The following is a 13,909-nucleotide window of genomic DNA, read 5'->3' as shown; positions in this document are numbered from 1 at the left end:
ATTATTCACATGTGAATAACATAAATACAGTCTATTATACAGCATTATTCACATGTGAATAACATAAATACAGTATTATACAGAATTATTCATATGTGAATAATATAAATACAGTATTATACAGCATTATTCACATGTGAATAATATAAATACAGTCTATTATACAGCATTATTCACATGTGAATGACATAAATACAGTCTATTATACAGCATTATTCACATGTGAATAATATAAATACAGTATTATACAGCATTATTCACATGTGAATAACATAAATGCAGTGTATTATACATAATTATTCAAATGTGAATAACATAAATACATTATACACGTACAGTCAAAAGGAACATATGCATTATACAGTCTGATGGCTGTTGTTATGAAGGACTTATGAGCTGCAGGGTTTAAAGTGTAGGGAAAAAATAATTGCTTATAGTCCGGAGTTTATGCTATTCAGGTTTTTTTTCCTCTCCCAGTGCTACTTTAGCGTAAACAAAGTATTTGAACATATTTGGATCTTTTATAACAAATTAGTTGTCTTAAAATCTCCAGAAACTTTGTCACTTTGCAACATCTCTGGGGACTTTTTTTTCACGTGGAATAATAAAGCCTAAGATGCCAATTTGGTCAAAATTCCAGCATCAAAAGGAAAGTTGTGAGAGGGTACCATACGTTGCCACACATACAAACTTCAAAATCAGACGGGTTTTAGTCCGGTTCTAGTCTGTGCTGCAGAAGACGTCTGTTAGGAATAATTAGTTCATTCCATCGGGTGTTGTTGTGTACTGAAAATCACAGAGATTCGGACGGCGCCACTCGCCAGCGTCCATCTTGAGGGGGGCAACAACGCGACAAGCCGCCGCAATTTGGCACTTGTCCAATTGGAACCTCACACAGTTGCTAAGGACACCTTTTTTTTTTTTTTTTTGGTTCAGGTACGATGGTGAACCCGGGAGGAAACAGCCAGCCGCCGCTGCCGCCGCAGGTGGGCTCCGGGTCCCTGTCGTGGAAGCGCTGTGCCGGCTGCGGGGGCAAGATCGCCGACCGCTTCCTCCTCTACGCCATGGACAGCTACTGGCACAGCCGCTGCCTCAAGTGCTCGTGCTGCCAGGCCCAGCTGGGCGAGATCGGCACGTCGTGCTACACCAAAAGCGGCATGATCCTCTGCAGGAACGACTACATCAGGTGAGAGAGCGTCCCGTAGGGACGGCGTGGCGCAGTGGAAGAGTGGCCGTGCGCGACCCGAGGGTCCCTGGTTCAATCCCCACCTAGTACCAACCTCGTCATGTCCGTTGTGTCCTGAGCAAGACACTTCACCCTTGCTCCTGATGGGTGCTGGTTAGCGCCTTGCATGGCAGCTCCCTCCATCAGTGTGTGAATGTGTGTGTGAATGGGTGAATGTGGAAGTAGTGTCAAAGCGCTTTGAGTACCTTGAAGGTAGAAAAGCACTATACAAGTACAACCCATTTATCATTTATTTATTTATACATGAATACATATATACATACATACGTGCATGCATGTATGCATGCATGCATGCATACATACATACTGTACATACATACATACACACATGCGTGCATACAAACATGCATACATATATACGTGCATACATACATACGTGCATACATATATGCATTCATGCACATATACATACGTGCATATATACAGTATATGCATACGTGTGTGCACGCATGCATATGTGCATACACACATGCATATGCGCATACGTGCATACATACATGCATACGTATGTGCGTGCATGCATACAGACATACATACATACATGTATACGTGCATACATACATGCATACATACATGCATGCATACATACATACAAACATGCATTCATACATATACATATACACATACGTACACACGTGCGTGCATACATACATACATTCATTCATTTATACATACATACATTTATACATACATACTGTACATACATACATACATACCCCAGCCATATCGGTAATAAGCAGCGCCCGCACGGTGTAGAAGTTTGTTGCCTGAGAGTTTGTAGCTGCTCACCTTCATCCTGCAGATCCACATCATATATTTCTTTGCCTGGCAGAAATAAAAGGACATCATCAAGTAAAGACATGTTTTTTTTTTTAATTTTCAGTGCGTAACATTGACGTTTATTTGCGTCTAAGGATGAACTTCATTCAACTCACTCCATAGAACAAACATGAGAAATAAATCACAAGTTGAGGAGGAGGAAGTGAAGCTGTTTTGTTTTGCTTGCCAGCTTGGTTCCACACGATACTCATCTGCTTCCTCCGAGACGTATTAGAAATGATAATCTTTTGTTTTTGTCCTTCTTCTTTTGCTGCAGCAGCACACCTACTTTGTCACATCCCTTCTGTCTTCTCTGCAAAGATCAAACAACTACTTTTTACAACTTTGATTTGACTTAAAACAACCTGCAATTTGTCTTGTACGCTTTCTCCTCCATCAGTCAGTGGAATGCACGATGCAAGCAAGACACGAGCCACGCTACTTCGAGGCTTTGGCAGTTTAAAAAGTGACGCACTAGAGCTGGCTAAAATAATCCTCAATTCTGGACTAGAATATGCCTTTTATTGTCACTACACAGGTCCAATGAGATTAAAAGCAACTCCAGTATCAGTGTGACAGTCTATAAATATGCAAAACATAGGAAGGAAAGAAATAGTGCAAAAGGAGGTAAGGTAAGCCGCTTTTCCTGCGCTGCGCTTTGAACCCTGCGGCCTATAAGACGGGCGCAGCTAATTTATGGATTTTTCTTTGCTAGCAGCTATAGTAACACATTTTAAAGCAAAAACACTGAGAGGGTGTCTTATTGTTTGTGCTATGGCGCTTTCTTTTGGACGAAGTGCTGCAGTGTCCTTCCATTTACCGGCACTGCTTTATATATATATATATATATATTTTTTTTTTAAACTCAAATATCGTTCAGTCTTCTAGCCGTCCATAGCGTTTTTACTCGTATGGATTCTTCATTCATCACTCCAAGCAACGTTTGTAAGTTTCACAATGTAACTAAAACTGCTAATACTTCCTAAGCCGTCCCACCTAGGAGTGATTTTGTGCATATTTGCACGTGCTATCGTAACGTAATGACACTAGCATCGTTAGCATGAGCTAATAGACAAAAGGATGACAAAAAACTGACTCAAAACCTGAACGGTGACAAAATGGGGAGTTTACTGAGGGAATTTGTTGAACTGAAACAATACAACAATACTGCCATTGTAAGTTAATAACACTAACGCTGACACTGGTAAACGTGTTAGCATGTCTCTGATGATCCGAATAACTACAAGTGTGAATTGAACACATTAAAACATCAACAACACCCAATAGCAGTGGAAAGTACTTATCTGTTAGATACCGAGTTTGAAAGTTACTAGCGCTATCTTATTAGCCTTTTACTCTTTTCAACAAGTCAACACTAAAGAGACTTCGGACGGTACAAAATGCACCCAGAACAGTCCATATCACCCCCGTTCTATCCAGTCATTGGCTTCCAGTTTAAGATTTTAGTCCTGACATTCCGTGTATTGCATGGTGGGGCCCCTCAGTACATCACTGACTTGCTATGCCCCTAGTCCTCAGGGTCTTCAGGCCAAGGTTTTCTAAAGCAGTGTTTTTCAACCTTTTTTGAGCCATTGAAAAAAATGCGGAGGCACACCACCAGCAGAAATCACTAAAAAACAAAACTCAGTTTACAGTAAAAAGTCGTTGTGGCAATTGTTGGATATGACTTTAAAGCATAACCAAGCATGCATCACTATAGCTCTTGTCTCAAAGTAGGTGTACTGTCACCACCTTTCACATCACACCCTGACTTATTTGGACTTTTTTGCTGTTTTCGTGTGTGTAGTGTTTTACTTCTTGCCTTGCGCTCCTATTTTGGTGACTTTTTCTCTTTTTTTTGTTAATTTTCTGTAGCAGTTTCATGTCATGTTTTAGCAATCAAGACTATTTCAGTTGTTTTTATCCTTCTTTGCGGGGACATTGTTGATTGTCATGTCATGTTCGGATGTACGTTGTTTTTGCTCCACAGTAAGTCTTTGCTGTCGTCCAGCATTCTGTTTTTGTTTACTTTGTAGCCAGTTCAGTTTTAGTTTGGTTCTGCATACCCTTCCCTAAGCTTCAATGCATTTTCTTATGGGCACTTACCTTTTGTTTATTTTTGGTTTAAGCATTAGACACCTTTTTTACCTGCACCCTGCCTCCCGCTGTTTCCGACATCTACAAAGTAATTCGCTACCGGCTGCCACCTACTGATATGGAAGAGTATTACACGGTTACTCTGCCCAGCTCTAGACAGCACCGACACTCAACAACAACACATCATTTGCAGACTATAATTACTGCTTTGCAAAAAATATTTTTAACCCAAATAGGTGAAATGAGATCATCTCCCACAACACATCAGACTGTATCTCACGGCACACATTGGTTGAAAAACACTGTTCTAAAGATCCCAAAAACTCGTATTAAAACCCGTGGAGACCTGGCGTTCCAGGCTATATCTCTCCCAGACTCTGGAACAACTTGCACCAGTCCCTTCGTGATCTTGACTGTGTTGAAACTTTTAAGAAACATTTGAAAACTTCTCTTTTTAGAAAAAGCTTTTAGTTCATGCACCTTTTTAACTATCGTTTTTAATCTTCGATTACTCTCAAACGAGAAAAATAACAATAACATTTCCTAGCACTTAACCTGCAGAAAGTAGTTCTTCTCATGTTTCTCTGTTTACATTTTCACATTTTGCACTATTTTCTTACACTTTATGAAGCATTTCTTACATATTCCTTATTTTTTTTGCACCTTCATTTTAAAAGCTTATTGTTAAATGTTCAATGTGATTTTACTATTTTGTTTACATCGTTTGTTTTCCATGCTTGTGTTGACATTTCCTTAGCTGAGGGACTATAATCGGAGGAAAGTTACATTGTAAATAAAATATATTATTCTCCTGCTCCTAATTTGCCTAGATAAAAAAAAAAAAGTCAATAATTATCCATATAATCATATTAACAATAATTACTGAATAACAAGCATTTTCCATAGGCAAATTAATGTTACACAGACATTATTTGCTAGCACTGAACCTGCGGAAAGTAGTTTTTCTCCGGTTTCTCTGTTTACATTTTCACACTTTGCATTATTTTCTTACACTTTACAGAGCATTTCTTACATATTCCTTATTTTTTTGCGCCTTCATTTTAAGAGCTTATTGTTAAATGTTCAATGTGATTTTACTATTTTGTTGACATTGTTTGTTTTCTATGTTTGTGTTGACATTTCCTTCCCTGCCTTGTGAGCTAAGGGGATTATAATTAAAGGAAGGTTACATTTCAAATAAAATATATTATTCTCCTGCTCCTAATTTTCCTAGATATTAATAAAAAAAAATAAAAAAAATTATCCATATAATCATATTTACAATAATTACTGCATAACAAAAAAATTCCATAGGCAAATTAATGTTACACAGCCATTATTTCCCAGCACTGAACCTGCGGAAAGTAGTTTTTCTCCGGTTTCTCCGTTTACACTTTCACACTTTGCACTATTTTCTTACACTTTACGGAGCATTTCTTTCATATTCCTTTTTTTTGCGCCTTCATTTTAAGTGTTTAATGTGATTTTACTATTTTGTTGACATTGTTTGTTTTCTATGTTTGTGTTGACATTTCCTTCCCTACCTTGTGAGTTGAGGGATTATAATCAAAGGAAGGTTACATTTCAAATAAAATATATTATTCTCCTGCTCCTAATTTGCCTAGATAAAAAAAAAAAAAATCAATAATTATCCATATAATCATATTTACAATAATTACTGAATAACAAACATTTTCCATAGGCAAATTAATGTTACACGGCCTATATTGCTTAGCACTGAACCTGCGGAAAGTAGTTTTTCTCCGGTTTCTCTGTTGACATTTTCACACTTTGCACTATTTTCTTACACTTTATGAAGCATTTCTTACATATTCCTTATTTTTAAGAGATTATTGTTAAATGTTCAATGTAATTTTACTACTTTGTTTACATTGTTTGTTTTCCATGCTTTTGTTGACATTTCCTTAGCTGAGGGATTATAATCGGAGGAAGTTTACATTTCAAATAAAATATATTATTCTCCTGCTCCTAATTTCCCTAGATCGTACAAAATGTCAATTATCAATATAATCATATTTACAATAGTTACTGCGTAACAAAAATTCCTTTCCATAGTGAAATGAGAATAACAGGGCAAATTAATGTTACACTGACATTATTTCCTTCTGAAAAACGTTCTTCTCAGGTTTCTCTTTGTTTACATTTTCACACTTTGCACAATTTTTTTACACTTTATGAAGCATTTCTTTTTTTGTGCCTTCATTTTAAAAGCTTATTGTTAAGTGTTCAATGTGATTTTACTATGTGTTTTCCATGCTTGTTGACATTTCCTTCCCTGCCTTGTGAGCTGAGGGGATGGCGAAGTTGGTAGAGTGGCTGGCCAGCAATCGGAGGGTTGCTGATTCAATCCCCACCTTCTACCATCCTAGTCACGTCCGTTGTGTCCTTGGGCAAGACACTTCACCCCTTGCTCCTGATGGCTGCTGGTTAGCGCCTTCCATGGCAGCTCCCGCCATCAGTGTGTGAATGTGTGTGTGAATGGGTAAATGTGGAAGTAGTGTCAAAGCGCTTTGAGTACCTTGAAGGTAGAAAAGCGCTATACAAGTATAACCCATTTATCATTTATTTATTCTAATCAGAGGAAGGTTACATTTATAATAAAATATATTATTCTCCTGCTCCTAATTTGCCTAGATAAAAAAAAGAAGTCAATTATCCATATAATCATATTAACAATAATTACTGCATAACAAAAATGTTCCATAGGCAAATTAATGTTACACAGCCATTATTTCCTGGCACTAATCCTGCGGAAAGTAGTTTTTTCCGGTTTCTCTATGTTTACGTTTTCACACTTTGCACTATTTTCTTACACTTTATGAAGCATTTCTTACACATTCCTTATTTTTAGGAGATTATTGTTAAATGTTCAATGTAATTTTGCTACTTTGTTTACATTGTTTGTTTTCCATGCTTTTGTTGATATTTCCTTAGCTGAGGGATTATAATCGGAGGAAGGTTACATTTCAAATAAAATATATTATTCTCCTGCTCCTAATTTCCCTAGATCGTACAAAATGTCAATTATCAATATAATCATATTTACAATAATTACTGAATAACAAACATTTTCCATAGGCAAATTAATGTTACACAGCCATTATTTCCTAGCACTGAACCTGCGGAATGTAGTTTTTCTCCGGTTTCTCCGTTTACATTTTCACACTTTGGACTATTTTCCTACACTTTACGGAGCATTTCTTACATATTCCTTATTTTTGCGCCTTCATTTTAAGAGCTTTTTGTCAAGTGGAGTGTTTTCCATGCTTGTGTTGACATTTCCTTCCCTGCTTTGTGAGCTGAGGGGATTATAATCAGAGGAAGGTTACACTTCAAATAAAATATATTATTCTCCTGCTCCTAATTTGCCTAGATAAAAAAAAAAAAGTAAATTATCCATATAATTATATTAACAATAATTACTGCGTAACACAAATTCCTTTCCATAGTGAAATGAGAATAACAGGGCAAATTAATGTTACACAGCCGTTATTTCCTTCTGAAAATAGTTCTTCTCAGGTTTCTCTTTGTTTACATTTTCACACTTTGCACTATTTTTTTACACTTTATGAAGCATTTCTTTTTTTGTGCCTTCATTTTAAAAGCTTATTGTTGAGTGTTCAATGTGATTTTACTATGTGTTTTCCATGCTTGTTGACATTTCCTTCCCTGCCTTGTGAGCTGAGGGGATTATAACCAAAGGAAGGTTACATTTATAATAAAATATATTTTCTCCTGCTCCTTATTTTAGATTGCTCATGTAAAAATTGTCGATATCGCCCTATATAAAATGCAAATATCGTGACAGTTTTCAGCCGTATCACTCTGCCCTAGTTTGAGAGTTTTTTTTTTTTTTTTTCAGATTGTGTTTTAAATACCATTGTGGAAAGTTCTGGGGCACTCAGTTCTAAAAGTTGGTAGAGTGGCTGGCCAGCAATCGGAGGGTTGCTGATTACTGGGGTTCAATCCCCACCTTCTACCATCCTAGTCACGTCCGATGTGTCCTTGGGCAAGACACTTCACCCCTTGCTCCTGATGGCTGCTGGTTAGCGCCTTGCATGGCAGCTCCCGCCATCAGTGTGTGAATGTGTGTGTGAATGGGTGAATGTGGAAATACTGTCAAAGCGCTTTGAGTACCTTGAAGGTAGAAAAGCGCTATACAAGTATAACCCATTTATCATTTATTTATTCTAATCAGAGGAAGGTTACATTTATAATAAAATATATTATTCTCCTGCTCCTAATTTGCCTAGATAAAAAAAGAAGTCAATTATCCATATAATCATATTAACAATAATTACTGCATAACAAAAATGTTCCATAGGCAAATTAATGTTACACAGCCATTATTTCCTAGCACTAATCCTGCGGAAAGTAGTTTTTTCCGGTTTCTCTATGTTTACGTTTTCACACTTTGCACTATTTTCTTACACTTTATGAAGCATTTCTTACACATTCCTTATTTTTAGGAGATTATTGTTAAATGTTCAATGTAATTTTGCTACTTTGTTTACATTGTTTGTTTTCCATGCTTTTGTTGATATTTCCTTAGCTGAGGGATTATAATCGGAGGAAGGTTACATTTCAAATAAAATATATTATTCTCCTGCTCCTAATTTCCCTAGATCGTACAAAATGTCAATTATCAATATAATCATATTTACAATAATTACTGAATAACAAACATTTTCCATAGGCAAATTAATGTTACACAGCCATTATTTCCTAGCACTGAACCTGCGGAAAGTAGTTTTTCTCCGGTTTCTCCGTTTACATTTTCACACTTTGGACTATTTTCCTACACTTTACGGAGCATTTCTTACATATTCCTTATTTTTGCGCCTTCATTTTAAGAGCTTTTTGTCAAGTGGAGTGTTTTCCATGCTTGTGTTGACATTTCCTTCCGTGCTTTGTGAGCTGAGGGGATTATAATCAGAGGAAGGTTACACTTCAAATAAAATATATTATTCTCCTGCTCCTAATTTGCCTAGATATTATTAAAAAAAGTCAATTATCCATATAATCATATCAACAATAATTACTGCATAACAAAAATGTTCCATAGGCAAATTAATGTTACACAGCCATTATTTCTTAGCACTAAACCTGCGGAAAGTAGTTTTTCTCCGGTTTCTCTGTTTACATTTTCAGATTTCTTACACTTTATGAAGCATTTCTTACATATTCCTTATTTTTAGGAGATTATTGTTAAATGTTCAATGTAATTTTACTATTTTGTTTACATTGTTTGTTTTCCATGCTTTCGTTGACATTTCCTTAGCTGAGGGATTATAATCGGAGGAAGGTTACATTTCAAATAAAATATATTATTCTCCTGCTCCTAATTTCCCGAGATCGTACAAAATGTCAAATTATCAATATAATCATATTTACAATAGTTACTGCATAACAAAAATTCCTTTCCATAGTGAAATGAGAACAACAGGGCAAATTAATGTTACATAGCCATTATTTCCTTCTGAAAATAGTTCTTCTCGGGTTTCTCTTTGTTTACATTTTCACACTTTGTACTATTTTTTTACACTTTATGAAGCATTTCTTTTTTGTGCCTTCATTTTAAAAGCTTATTGTTAAGTGTTCAATGTGATTTTACTATGTGTTTTCCATGCTTGTGTTGACATTTCATTCCCTGCCTTGTGAGCTGAGGGGATTATAACCAAAGGAAGGTTACATTTATAATAAAATATATTATTCTCCTGCTCCTAATTTGCCTAGATTAAAAAAAAAAGTTAATTATCCATATAATCATATTAACAATAATTACTGCATAACAAAAATGTTCCATAGGCAAATTAATGTTACACAGCCATTATTTCCTGGCACTAAACCTGCGGAAAGTAGTTTTTTCCGGTTTCTCTATGTTTACGTTTTCACACTTTGCACTATTTTCTTACACTTTATGAAGCATTTCTTACATATTCCTTATTTTTAGGAGATTATTGTTAAATGTTCAATGTAATTTTACTATTTTGTTTACATTGTTTGTTTTCCATGCTTTTGTTGATATTTCCTTAGCTGAGGGATTATAATCGGAGGAAGGTTACATTTCAAATAAAATATATTATTCTCCTGCTCCTAATTTCCCTAGATCGTACAAAATGTTAAATTATCAATATAATCATATTTACAATTACTGCGTAACACAAATTCCTTTCCATAGTAATTAATGTTACATAGCCATTATTTCCTTCTGAAAAAAGTTCTTCTCAGGTTTCTCTTTGTTTACATTTTCACACTTTGCACTATTTTTTTTTACACTTTATGAAGCATTTCTTTTTTTTGTGCCTTCATTTTAAAAACTTATTGTTAAGTGTTCAATGTGATTTTACTATGTGTTTTCCATGCTTGTGTTGACATTTCCTTCCCTGCCTTGTGAGCTGAGGGATTATAATCAAAGGAAAGTTACATTTCAAATAAAATATATTATTCTCCTGCTCTTAATTTGCCTAGATAAAAAAAAAAAAAGACTTTGCACTATTTTCTTACACTTTATAAAGCATTTCATACATATTCCTTATTTTTAGGAGATTATTGTTAAATGTTCAATGTAATTTTACTATTTTGGTGACATTGTTTGTTTTCCATGCTTTTGTTGACATTTCCTTAGCTGAGGGATTATAATCGGAGGAAGGTTACATTTCAAATAAAATATATTATTCTCCTGCTCCTATTTTCCCTATATCGTACAAAATGTCAATTATCAATATAATCATATTTACAATAATTACTGCATAACAAAAAAATTTATAGGCAAATTAATGTTACACAGCCATTATTTCCTAGCACTGAACCTGCGGAATGTAGTTTTTCTCCGGTTTCTCCTTTTACATTTTCACACTTTGGACTATTTTCCTACACTTTACGGAGCATTTCTTACATATTCCTTATTTTTGCGCCTTCATTTTAAGAGCTTTTTGTCAAGTGGAGTGTTTTCCATGCTTGTGTTGACATTTCCTTCCCTGCTTTGTGAGCTGAGGGGATTATAATCAAAGGAAGGTTACACTTCAAATAAAATATATTATTCTCCTGCTCCTAATTTGCCTAGATAAAAAAAAAAAAAAAGTCAATTATCCATATAATTATATTAACAATAATTACTGCGTAACACAAATTCCTTTCCATAGTGAAATGAGAATAACAGGGCAAATTAATGTTACACAGCCGTTGTTTCCTTCTGAAAATAGTTCTTCTCAGGTTTCTCTTTGTTTACATTTTCACACTTTGCACAATTTTTTTACACTTTATGAAGCATTTCTTTTTTTGTGCCTTCATTTTAAAAGCTTATTGTTGAGTGTTCAATGTGATTTTACTATGTGTTTTCCATGCTTGTTGACATTTCCTTCCCTGCCTTGTGAGCTGAGGGGATTATAACCAAAGGAAGGTTACATTTATAATAAAATATATTTTCTCCTGCTCCTTATTTTAGATTGCTCATGTAAAAATTGTCGATATCGCCCTATATAAAATGCAAATATCGTGACAGTTTTCAGCCGTATCACTCTGCCCTAGTTTGAGAGTTTTTTTTTTTTCTTTTCCAGATTGTGTTTTAAATACCATTGTGGAAAGTTCTGGGGCACTCAGTTCTAATGGCACTAAAACGTCATTAGGGATAAGCAAGGGGGGGGATTCGAACTCACCTTTCCACTTGTAGCGAGAGCACGGAGAGCTAAAAGCCTGCGATGGACGCGTGAGATCTGTGCGGAGATAAAGCATCTGACACTGAGTCCACACAATTAAATGCTTTAATTATAGTCCCCCTCCATTTCCTTTAGTCCTGATGGGTTTTTATCTAATGAGATCTGCTCGCCGGCTTGTATCCGCTCTCCCGGTGACGTGTCCGAAATGAATGAGAGGCGCACGGCAAACAAAACATTTAATTAACCAAATTGGCTTTTGAGAGAGAGCATCAGAGAAAGGCAGATAGAGATGAGGGATTATTGCAAGGCCATCTGATGCTGCGCTCTTTTCCCTTTTTCTTTTCTTCCCCTCCACTCATTTTAAAAGGGACAGACTCGTCGGACAGCTGATAAAACACCTTTTTAAACAGATGTTCCCACAAAGGACGTGTCCGACTCGGAGGACGGGGACCTTCTTCATTTCCTCCACCCCTCCCCGTTTAATTGAATAAGCCCAGGTAATTAAATGGCACTTCTCCAAAGGAACGTGCCAGGTAAATCTAATAGTTGCTTATTTAATATGACTTTGAAGCCCGCCCCACTGTGACAGCGCGAGCAGAACGTGAACTATTAGGCCGGGGTTCTGGGAAATTAATTAAATCGGGCACAATTTAGTGCGCGCGTTTATCTTGATTTGTCATAACGGAATTAATTCCAGGCCTTCAACTCACCCGGGGAGCAGATCTGTTACTCCGAATTAGGCGAGTGTAATTTGGCCGGAAACACGTGCAGGTTTACAACTCTAAAGCACCTCCCGCTTCACTTTTCAATACGGCTTTGAAGGTGCTTTGGCCGCTGATGCCCAGAAAAGCCTTTTAATGGACTGTGTTGCACAAAGCATTGTTTGTGAAGGTGGGGGCTGAACTATATACAGTACTTCTTCACCTGGACACCATCTTCTCTTCTTTTGCATTTAATCCAGGGGTGTCAAACGTTTTTATTGAGGGCCACATCGCAGTTATGGTTGCTTTTATCAATGTGTAATATATGAATATACATGTAGAATAGAATAGAAAGTACTTTATTGATCCCTGGGGGAAATTCAGCACCACAGTTCACTCACAATAGACAATAAACATTAAGGTATTTTTATAAATAAAGCATTATTCACATGTGAATAATATAAATACAGTCTATTATACAGCATTATTCACATGTGAATATAAATACAGTCTATTATACAGCATTATTCACATGTGAATAACATAAATACAGTCTATTATACAGCATTAGTCACATGTGAATAACATAAATACAGTCTATTATACAGCATTATTCACATGTGAATAACATAAATACAGTCTATTATACAGCATTATTCACATGTGAATAATATAAATACAGTCTATTATACAGCATTAGTCACATGTGAATAACATAAATAGTCTATTATACAGCATTAGTCACATGTGAATAACATAAATACAGTCTATTATACAGCATTATTCACATGTGAATAATATAAATAGTCTATTATACAGCATTATTCACATGTGAATAACATAAATACAGTCTATTATACAGCATTATTCACATGTGAATATAAATACAGTCTATTATACAGCATTAGTCACATATGAATAACATAAATACAGTCTATTATACAGCATTATTCACATGTGAATAATATAAATACAGTCTATTATAAAGCATTATTCACATGTGAATAACATAAATACAGTCTATTATACAGTATTATTCACATGTGAATAATATAAATACAGTCTATTATACAGCATTAGTCACATGTGAATAACATAAATACAGTCTATTATACAGCATTAGTCACATGTGAATAACATAAATACAGTCTATTATACAGCATTATTCACATGTGAATAATATAGTCTATTATACAGCATTATTCACATGTGAATAACATAAATACAGTCTATTATACAGCATTATTCACATGTGAATAACATAAATACAGTCTATTATACAGCATTATTCACATGTGAATATAAATACAGTCTATTATACAGCATTAGTCACATGTGAATAACATAAATACAGTCTATTATACAGC

General features: G+C 35.4%; 1 protein-coding gene across 5 annotated transcripts in view; it reads left to right on the top strand.

Annotated features, from left to right (window-relative positions):
• The window catches only part of lmo4b (LIM domain only 4b), a 158,968-nt gene that overhangs the window by 99,286 nt on the left and 45,773 nt on the right, over positions 1-13,909 (top strand). For all 5 annotated transcript variants that reach the window (XM_061977464.2, XM_061977465.2, XM_061977466.2 and 2 more), the window contains exon 2: positions 937-1,186. In XM_061977464.2, coding sequence (XP_061833448.1) covers positions 942-1,186 — 245 coding nt within the window. In that variant the 5' untranslated portion in view covers positions 937-941. The remainder of the gene's footprint in view (positions 1-936; positions 1,187-13,909) is intronic.

This window comes from Nerophis lumbriciformis, linkage group LG18 (assembly GCF_033978685.3).
Source record: "Nerophis lumbriciformis linkage group LG18, RoL_Nlum_v2.1, whole genome shotgun sequence".
NCBI classification, from domain to species: domain Eukaryota; kingdom Metazoa; phylum Chordata; class Actinopteri; order Syngnathiformes; family Syngnathidae; genus Nerophis; species Nerophis lumbriciformis.
The sequence above is the reverse complement of the archived record's forward strand: the minus strand, read 5'-3'. Positions and strand labels throughout refer to the sequence as shown.